The sequence below is a fragment of the Engraulis encrasicolus genome, chromosome 2, assembly GCF_034702125.1.
Source record: "Engraulis encrasicolus isolate BLACKSEA-1 chromosome 2, IST_EnEncr_1.0, whole genome shotgun sequence".
Taxonomy (NCBI): Eukaryota; Metazoa; Chordata; class Actinopteri; order Clupeiformes; family Engraulidae; genus Engraulis; species Engraulis encrasicolus.
Window position 1 is genome coordinate 1455001 of NC_085858.1, and position 10000 is coordinate 1465000.

The window sequence follows — 10000 nt, forward strand, 5'->3', positions numbered from 1 at the left end:
GAACGCTGTGCCCGGAGCCCTCGGATACAAGGTGAGGCTCTGTGTGTGTGTGTGTGTGTGTGTGTGTGTGTGTGTGTGTGTGTGTGTGTGTGTGTGTGTGTGTGTGTGTGTGTGTGTGTGTGTGTGTGTGTGTGTGTGTGTGTCTGTGTCTGTGTCTGTGTCTGTGTGTCTGTGTGTCTGTGTGTGTGTGTGTCCTGGAACGCAGTGCCCTGAGCCCTCAGATAGAAGGTGAGGCCGGGTGTGTGTGTGTATGTGTGTGTGTCCTGGAACTCACCTTCCTCCACCTCTTCTTCCTACTCCCTCTCCTCTTCCCCTTCCTCCTCCCTCTCCTCCATCTCTCCTCCTCCTCCTCTTCCTCCTCCTCCTCCTTCATCTCTCCTCGTCCCCCTCTTCCTCCTCCTCCTCCTCCTCCTCCTCCTCTTCCTCCTCCTCCTCAGGTGAGGTACTGGATCTACGGGGACCCAGAGGAGAAGGGTCAGGTGCTGGATGTGAAGTCTCCTCAGGCTGAGCTGACTGACCTGTACCCCTACTGCGACTACGAGATGAGGGTGGCCAGCTACAACGCCGTGGGCCAGGGCAACTATGGAGAGATGGTCACCTGCCAGACCTTGGAGGATGGTGAGCTGCCTACTCAGAAGAATACAATAGAAAAAATATATAGAATAGAATAAAATAGAATCGAATCAAATAGAATAGAGTATATTAAAACAGAAGAGAATAGAATAGAAGAAAATAGAATAGAAGAGAGTAGAATAGAATGGAACTGAATCGGTATTTACGTTCACGAGAAATGGATTTTACTCACTTGCAGGTGTTTCATTAAACTGTGGCATTTCACTGTACATTTTTAACAGGTTTTTGGTATAATCTTGCATGGCATGAGTTAATCAGATTTCTCATAAACCCATAACAGCAATAAACAGAAAATGAATATTGGTTTATTGCATTTACATGAACATTTGAATAAATTCCAAAACCCCAATCATAATCCCTTTTTTGATGTGGATGTAAACACGTGACGCAACCTTGTCCTTCTGATCTTGAGTGTCCTCTGTCTCCAGTCGCCAGTAAGCCGGGTTGGCTGGCGATCAACTTTACCAGCCTCAACCTCCTCTCTCTCTCTAGCCTCACCTCAACCTTATCCTTATTTCTGTGTGTGTGTGTGTGTTTCCAGTCCCCAGTGAGCCGGGTCGTCTGGCGTTTAACGTGATCAGCCCCACGGTGACACAGGTCAGCTGGGGGGAGCCGGCCGAGACCAACGGGGTCATCACCCAATACGAGGTCCTCTACACGCCCATCAACGATGACAGCAGTAAGGCATTCATGCATACGTGTACTCATATACACTCACTCATACATACTGTGTACACTGTGTACTCTACCAACCTACTCATAGGCATACACACATGTGCCCTGTCCATGGCGCAATACAAGCCATGATAATCTATCCAATAATATATAAATAAAATGAAATAAAACAATATTGTCACCTTTTTCTCTCTACTGCAGAGCCATTTGGTGCTGATAAAATGGTGAATATACATAGACAACCAACCCTAAGAGGCAATGCCAGAGTGGCTATCTGTTGTGTCTAAGAGGTCTTTAGTAACTAACGCATGTGTATTCCCCTTTTCTATTCAGAGCCGATGGGTGCCGATAAGAAGGTGAAGATTGACAACCCTAAGAAGCGCATGCTGCTGATTGAGAACCTGCAGCCCAACCAGACCTACTCCTACAAGGTGCGCGCCGCCAACAGCGTCGGCTGGGGACCCTTCAGGGACGCCACCATCAACCTGGCAACGCAGCCCTCCAGACCCATGTCCAGTAAGTATTAGTACACTACTAACATGGCAATCCACCTACTATACCCCCTGTCCAGTAAGTATTAGTACACTACTAACATGGCAACCCACCTATATACTATACCCATGTCCAGTAAGTATTAGTACACTACAAACATGGCAGCCCACCTACTATACCCCTGTCCAGTAAGTATTAGTACACCACAAACATGGCAACCCACCTACTATACCCCTGTCCAGTAAGTATTAGTACACTACAAACATGGCAACCCACCTATATACTATACCCCCGTCCAGTAAGTATTAGTACACTACAAACATGCAAGCATGGTAACCCTCCCCCTAAATCCATGTCCAATGTTAATGGAAATTAGAGGGGAGCTGTGGATCTATTGACATATTTATCTGTTTCTTTTCACTTCTTCTATTTCACCATCTCTCTTACTCACTCACTCCCCCCCCCTCTCTCCTCTCTCCAGTTCCCATTATTCCTGATATCCCCATAGTGGATGCGGAGGCCGGTGAGGAGTATGACAGCTATCTGATGTACAGTAATGAAGTGATGCGATCTCCTACAGGCTCCAAATGCCCCAGCGTAGCAGGAGACGGTACAGTACCACACACACACACACACACACACACACACACACACACACACACACACACACACACACACACACACACACACACACACACACACACACACACACACACACACACACACACACACACACACACACACACTACATAGAGACACATGTACACACACACACACACACATGCACATACAATGTAAGCACATATGGCCTGTAGTGCATGTGCATGATGGTTGGTGAGGCTACTACAGTAACCAGCCACCACATGGTGGGAAACAGACATGATTTCTCTACTTCCGCTTAAGATGTGGATGACTAGCTCTACTCTGCACATGTGCTGCATCATCCTGTGGGTGTAAGAGGGTTTTCTCTAATTCCTTTCCTCCTTCCTGATTCATGCCATACATGTATAGCAGTGGTCTCAAACCTTTCTGCTGCAACAGCCTTTTGGACCTAAGAATATTTTCACAACGTCCCCCACCTCCCATTTTCCAAATGCAAAAGCATGTTTTTTGCTAAACTTTATATAAATCACGGGAAAGATAAACACATGTATTACCCATTGAAGTGCCTATTGTTACTAACAATGTATGGAAAGATTATAAAAGCAAGATTCAAAATTGTATGCAAACAGTTCCTTCTGTTTGCGACCACCCTGCGGTACCTTCACGACTCCCTTGGGGGTACCGGGCCCAGTTTGGGAACCACTGCCTTACCGTCAGGGTAATAGAAGGTTCCATGCAGAGCAACTTAGGGGGGAAAACCCTTATGTGATGGAATTGCTGAGGCACATTGCTGTGTGGTGTGGATTTAGATTCTAGTGTGTAGTGTAGCTACCCAGCTAAGCAGATCTTGCTGCCACTGAACTATTTCATCCTGTCTGCAAAAAATATTAATACACAGTGGGTTTTGCAGTGTGACTATGCATTGTACTGTGCGAAATACAGAATATGGTCCACTCCCAGTCGATTTGTAATGAGAAATGAATCAGTCCCATTTTGCAGTATTCATTCAACCCATAGAGAGTTGAATCTACAGGAACACTACTCTAAAGCGAACGGTTTACGGTATATGGCAAAAGGGATATGGTTCCTTTCGATGATATAGTGTTAAATTAACCCATTGATGCTGGATTTGACCTGGGCCCCTGGAGCGAAATAGACACAGCATTCATTATTACATTACATTACATTACATTGCATTTGGCAGACGCTTTATGACCAAAGCGACTTTCAAAAGAGGACATAATCAAGCCAACATCACAAGCAAATACAAAGTGCACAGGAGATATACAGAACAACAAGTGCAGTTGCAAAGAGGGTTATTTTTTTATTATTATTATTTTATTTGGAGCATGACAGCTCATCATCAATCATGACGCCAAGGTTTTTGGCGACTTTGTTTGGGGTCACGATGGTGGAGCCTATCTTGAGGTTGATGTTGTGACTGAGTGACTCTTTAGCTGGGATCACCAGGAGCTCTGTCTTGGCCAGGTTCAGCTGTAGGTGGTGGTCCTTCATCCATGTTGACAAATCGGTGAGGCAGGCAGAGATGCGTTCTGAAACCGTGGTGTCCTCTGGACGGAACGACAGGTACATCTGGGTGTCATCAGCATAGCAGTGGTAGGAGAACCCTTGTGTTTGAATGACACGTCCCAGGGAGGAGGTGTATATTGCAAACAGAAGGGGTCCCAGCACTGATCCTTGGGTTACGCCTGTGGAGAGGGTGTGAGTCGTAGACAGCTTCCCTTGCCATGACACACTGAAGGTGCGTCCATGAGTGGACAACGCCTGTGATTCCCATGGCTGTGAGTGTCCTCAGGAGGATCTTGTGGTTGACTGTGTCAAAGGCTGCAGACAGGTCTAGTAGTATGAGGACCGAAGATAGTCCTTCCGTTCTTGCAGTCCTTAGAGCTTCAGTCACTGAGAGTAACGCAGTTTCAGTTGAATGTCCACTTCTGAAACCAGATTGTTTTGGGTCCAGTAATCCGTTCTGGTTTAGGAAGTTGGTGACCTGCTTTGCAACTGCCCTTTCTAGCGTCTTGGATAGGAAGGGAAGCAGTGAGACAGGTCTGTAGTTTTCGACATGAGCAGGGTTCAGTGTAGGCTTCTTCAGTAGTGGTGTCACCCTTGCTTGTTTGAAGGCGGAGGGGACAGTGCCGGAGGAGAGTGAGGAGTTCATGATGGATGTGATTGCTGGGACCACTGTTAAATTCATGAAGTGTTGCAGGAGTCGCCGTGTTTTCCAGGGGGGTGTCTTCTGGGCGGGAGGGCGGCTCACAGAATTGCTTGCTAATATTTGCCGTCTTTTCTGTGACGTTCAGGCTCATGAGATTTTTTTTTTTTAAATGTGTGTATGTTAGAGCTGAATGAACACATGCTAATGCGTGAGGAGGGTCTCAGCTTTTAAATGCAACTCATTTTGTGTTTTTACGTACTTCGGAGGTTGAGATATTTAGGTTTTTATAAGCTGAGGGCACCTTTTCCCAAAAGAGGGCTCAGGCATGTAGCAGGCATTTTTTTGTGTCTACTGCATATGGCAGATTTCCCAGCAGTCACATCATACCTTGCCGCCACGAAGCAAACTGTTTTATCCAGTCTGCAAAATCATTTCCAGGAGAGCACAGCATCTATCTTATCAATACATGGCAGGATCAGAGTCGCTGGGAGCCTTGCCCGGCTGACAACATACCCTCTGTTCCCCTGGGTCGACAGGCCTGCACAGGATTCTCAGCCAGACCTCTCAGTTGTCCCCTGATAACTTTTTGGCATTTTTTCCCTTTTAGAAATTGTGAAAGTGGCTGCCTGTGTGAAAGTTGCTGCCTGTGTGTTTTTATGAGGAAATCAAATCATGCCGGTACAGTAGGAGCCGGTCCCAGTGCCTGTCTGTGCCTGCAGGTCCAGCTTTTCACTGAGCGAGTCAGGAAAGTGTACTTGTTTGTGCATGCGTGCGTGCTTGTGTGTGTGTGTGTGTGTGTGTGTGTGTGTGTGTGTGTGTGTGTGTGTGTGTGTGTGTGTGTGTGTGTGTGTGTGTGTGTGTGTGTGTGTGTGTGTGTGAGTGGCCAGTGTATTGTACAGTTGTGTAAGCACTTCTTCGCAGCCTTATGACAATGTGTGCCAACCAAGCCCATTAATCATAATTGCCCCACCTTGCCAAGCTCCTTTGTCTTCCAGATGCATATCTCTCACTATAGATGTACTCCCACTCAGCACGGACACTGGTCTGTTGCCAGAGCTCCTTCCCTCACCCAAGCATTTAAAATGGTAGAATTTTGATGTTAAGTCGTTGTCAGTCTTGAGATTGAGGTGTTGTCACGTTGACATTGGCTCTTCTCTTGATTTTTGGTTAACATAATTGATTGTTATTCTTGATGTGGTTTCACAGTGTTTTCTCTATACCGCAATGGCTACCATTTCTCTAGACAGCAATGGCTACCATGGCTAAGCATTGCACTTTACCTTGACAAATGATTCTGTCATGGGCACTCATATAGGTACTAGATTAGATTAGATTAGATTAGATTAGATTAGATTAGATTAGATTAGATTAGACTGTGCTTGATCAGATGTGTAATGCAGATGCCCATTTCTAATTGCACAAAATGGAAATGGGGAGTGCTTGTTTGGGGCACCAAATTGACTAGAACCAGCCCTGCCTGCTTCTCTTGCTCTTCATCTTCCTCTTCCTCTTTTTCCTCTTCAGATTTGCAAACCTACATACAGCGCTCAGAGATGTCAAAAACACAGTTCAGAAAGTATTAACATAAACTACCACAGTTTCCTTCCAACACAGGTGTACATTCAGGCCTCAATGCCATCTGCTTCTTTACCTGCTTCCCTTGCTCTTTCTCCTCCCCCTAGTCCTCCTCCTCTTCCTGTTTCCCTCTTCTCATTTACTGCAAGCCCAGATACAGTCCTCAGAGGTGTCAAAAATGGTTCAGAAAGTAAACACCCTGCCACAGCTTCTGCCCTGTGACTTTACTGAGGAGTAACTGTCCTTAGTATTCATTATGATCAACTGATTCAGGTTCATTTGGATTTAACGTTCATCCATTTAGTTTTTAACTTTCTGAACCTGGAATGGACCTCTGAGCCTCTCACTAACATTTGGCTCCTCATTCCACTCCTTCTTCTCTTCCCTCTCCTCACCTATGCCTTCTGGCTTTCCCTCCAACTCTGGGACCCCTCTACAACCTTCCCTGGACCTCTTACCCTGGGATGACCCCACTGTGACCTTGGGACGACCCTCACACTGACCTTGGAATGAACCCGTCCTCTGACTTTGGGATGATGCTGTCCTTTAACTTTGAATGACCCCTTGGGATAACTCCCTCTCTTTGGAATGACCCCTTGACCTTGGAATGACCCTTGACCTTGGATGACCTCAGGCAAGCGCTGGAAGCACGTGGAGCTGGTGGGCCATGAGCTGGACCTGAGGAAGATCTCCTGGAGGTTTCCTGTGGACCTGATCCCCGGCAGCAACACCACCACTGACGCAGAGACCAGCGGGGATGAGGCAACACCCCCTCGCCGCACCGCTGCCCCTCCCAGGACTCCCCTTCCTCCTGCTGCTAATGCCAAGGTCAATGGGGGTCAAGGGAACCCCACTCATCCAGAGGGTCCTGAGCACCCACAACGCCCTCAAGGTGAAGAAGCTACCATATGCTGACTGCATGTTGAAACGCAAAACCACCCACCTGCTCAGCCCAGTGGCGGTCCTACAATGACACAAATTATGTTAATAACACTAATTGGTGATTTTCACAATGTTGCTTGGGGTGGAGTTTCGCAATGATGCTGCCCGCTCATGGGTACCGCCCCTAGCAATTGCCTGGTTGGACCGCCCCTGGTTGAAACGCCAAACCACCCACCTGCTGTACCATACCTGCTCAGCCTGACACTGGGTTCAACCTGTACCTGGTATCACTGGTCGAACCTGTCGCTGGTTTAGCTTATTGCTCGCCCAATCAGTTGCTGGTCTAGCCTCTATCTCTGGGTCAAAGCAGTCAATGGTCCAAACTTTCTCTGTTCTGTCGCTGGCTTCCTCTATTCTCTTTTACTGGGATCCTTTCTCATTCCTGATGCACAGATTCTAATGGAGGAAGGTGCTAAGGAGACCTGTGCACTTGGCTTCTGCTGGTCTGAATGTATGGAAAGAAATGTTTGCAAAGAATTTTGTGGGGTTTTTTGCAGTTTTGTTTTTGTTGTTGTTGTTTTGGTTGTTGTTTTTGCTACAGCAAATATTTTCTCTGGGATGTCGGTTGGATAATTGAGCATATTTTACATTTCTAAACTCTCCTCATTCTCATGGTGTTTTCTTGAATCTTTTCAGATCTAGTCTTGGGCAGAACAACACATCTTCTGCTTCTGGCCTAAAACAACACACACACACACGCACAAGAGCAAGGTTTAGAAACTTACTGCACCCGCATCAACTAATAATGGGAAATGCCACCCTCTGATCCCTCGGCTCTCTAACATCACTAGCAAGGAAGAATAAACTAGAAAGCTACGCTAATCTTGCTGAAGTTAAAGCTAGTCCCAATGCTTTGATCCTTGCTACCTAGCCACCATGGACAGTCTGTGCTTATGATGATGCTAATGCCAATCTACTAGCTAAAGCTACAGCTAAAGCTACAGCTAAAGCTACAGCTAAAGCTAAAGTTGATTCTGCATAGGAAACAAGCCTCAGTGGAGTTTTTCAGTGCCAGGGTGCTCTATGGAGGACTGTGTATTCTGTTCACTGCAATTAGCAATTCAATTCAATTCAAGTTTGCTTTATTGGCATGCCTGTTTGTATTGTGGCAGTGTTGCCAAAACTTACTGAGAAAATGATATACGTAACAATATTAAAACATTTAAGAACATCCAATATCAAAACCAATATCATCTATTCATTGATAGGCTACTGTCTATCAAGTAGTCTTCTGATGTTGTAGACCATACCAATCGATCGATGACAATCTCAATCTCAATATTCTCAATCTCAATTATTATTATCAGGTTATGATTAAAACAGCCTAGCAGAAAGGCTCCTAATATACCACTCTGTAAAAAAACATGGTTTAGTTAGTGTTAGTTAACAATCTTTGTAAGCTGGCCAAACTTGAAATTATAAGTTGTTGGAATTTCAACTTACTAAGTTTGGTCAATTTACAAAAGTCAGGCAGCCCGGACAGTCATTTTTGTATGTTTTAACCAGGGCTTAACAACCAAACGATGACGATACCGCTGTTCACTGTCTCCCCCTACAGACTCGGTGGTGAATGGCAAGTGGGACCAGGGCTTCCTGTACCCTGGCGGTTCGGGCTCTCTGACTGGCTCCCTCACCCGCAACATTAGCTCCGCCTCCTCCAGCTACAACCAGCTGTCGCCCCTCCCCCACTCCAGCGTCAAGCATGGCAGCTCCGCCAGTAGCATGACCATGGACACGAGCACGACCACCTACATCTCCGGACAAGGTAGGCCTCTTGTTACCATGACAACCACTTAATTTCCGGACAATGTAGGCCTCTTGATACCATGACAACCACCTACATTTACAGACAAGGTAGGCAGACAAAAACTGTGGATCGTTTGGTATTTTGTACATATTTTCCTACTGTAAAATACAGTTCTACTTTTTACAGCGGAACAATGGAGACATGCATCAATCAGTTGTTACCTAATATATATTGGTTGTTAAAATGTGTTTTGTGTGTTTGGTTGTGTTATTTCAAAGGTGGTTCAATGTCAGGAAGACATGAGATCATCAGCAAGGGTGGCTACTCAGGTGGACAGGTGGTGATGAGGAAGCGATCGGAGAATCGTGGTTACTATGACGAGAACGTGCGGGATTCCATCGTCATGGGCGACGCCCAGGCTGGGTTCATGGATAGCATGAGTAAGTCTGTCTGTGTGTGTGTGTGTGTGTGTGTGTGTGTGTGTGCATTTGGCGTGTGTGTGTGTGCATGTGGCGTGTGTGTGTGTGTGTGTGCGTGTGTGTGTGCGTGTGTGCGTGTGTGTGCATGTGCGTGTGTGAGTGAGTGCTATTTTGCTGCTCTGGTGTTGTTGCATGGGCTGAAGCTAAAGCTTTATTCTTTGTTAAGGAGTTGAATATTCAGCTTTGGCTTATTGAGGTTGCACCTCCATCACAGCGTCTTGCTCACATGCACTCTTCTCCACCCATCTTCTCTTTTCTCTCTCTCTCTCATTTGCTCTTTCCCCTCTCTCCTCCTCACATGCTCTTTTTCCACCCTTCTCCTCTCTCTCTCTCTCTCTCTCTCTCTCTCTCTCTCTCTCTCTCTCTCTCTCTCTCTCTCTCTCACATCTCCTCCACACATCAATGCTATGGTCTCGCTGCTTTACCACATTTCTCCTCTCCTCTCCTCTCACATCCTCCTCTCCTTTCCTCTCCTACCCTCCCCGCCTATCCTCTCCTATCCTCCTCACCTATCTTACTATCCCCTCCTCTCCTCTCCTCTCCTCTCCTCTCCTCTCCTCTCCCCTCCTCTCCTCTCCTCTCCTTTCCTCTCCTCTCCTCTCCTCTCCTCTCCTCTCCTCTCCTCTCCTCTCCTCTCCTCTCCTCATCCTCTCCTCTCCTCTCCTCCTCCGCTATGCTCCA

At 46.6% G+C, this 10000-nt stretch overlaps 1 protein-coding gene across 2 annotated transcripts in view; it reads left to right on the forward strand.

The window, feature by feature from the left end:
- itgb4 (integrin, beta 4) overlaps positions 1-10000 on the forward strand; it is a 59856-nt gene that overhangs the window by 46028 nt on the left and 3828 nt on the right. For both annotated transcript variants that reach the window (XM_063219465.1, XM_063219473.1), the window contains exons 31-37: positions 1-31; positions 438-618; positions 1175-1312; positions 1642-1824; positions 2282-2410; positions 8652-8858; positions 9119-9280. The exon at positions 1-31 is cut by the window's left edge and continues 142 nt beyond it. In XM_063219465.1, coding sequence (XP_063075535.1) covers positions 1-31; positions 438-618; positions 1175-1312; positions 1642-1824; positions 2282-2410; positions 8652-8858; positions 9119-9280 — 1031 coding nt within the window. The remainder of the gene's footprint in view (positions 32-437; positions 619-1174; positions 1313-1641; positions 1825-2281; positions 2411-8651; positions 8859-9118; positions 9281-10000) is intronic.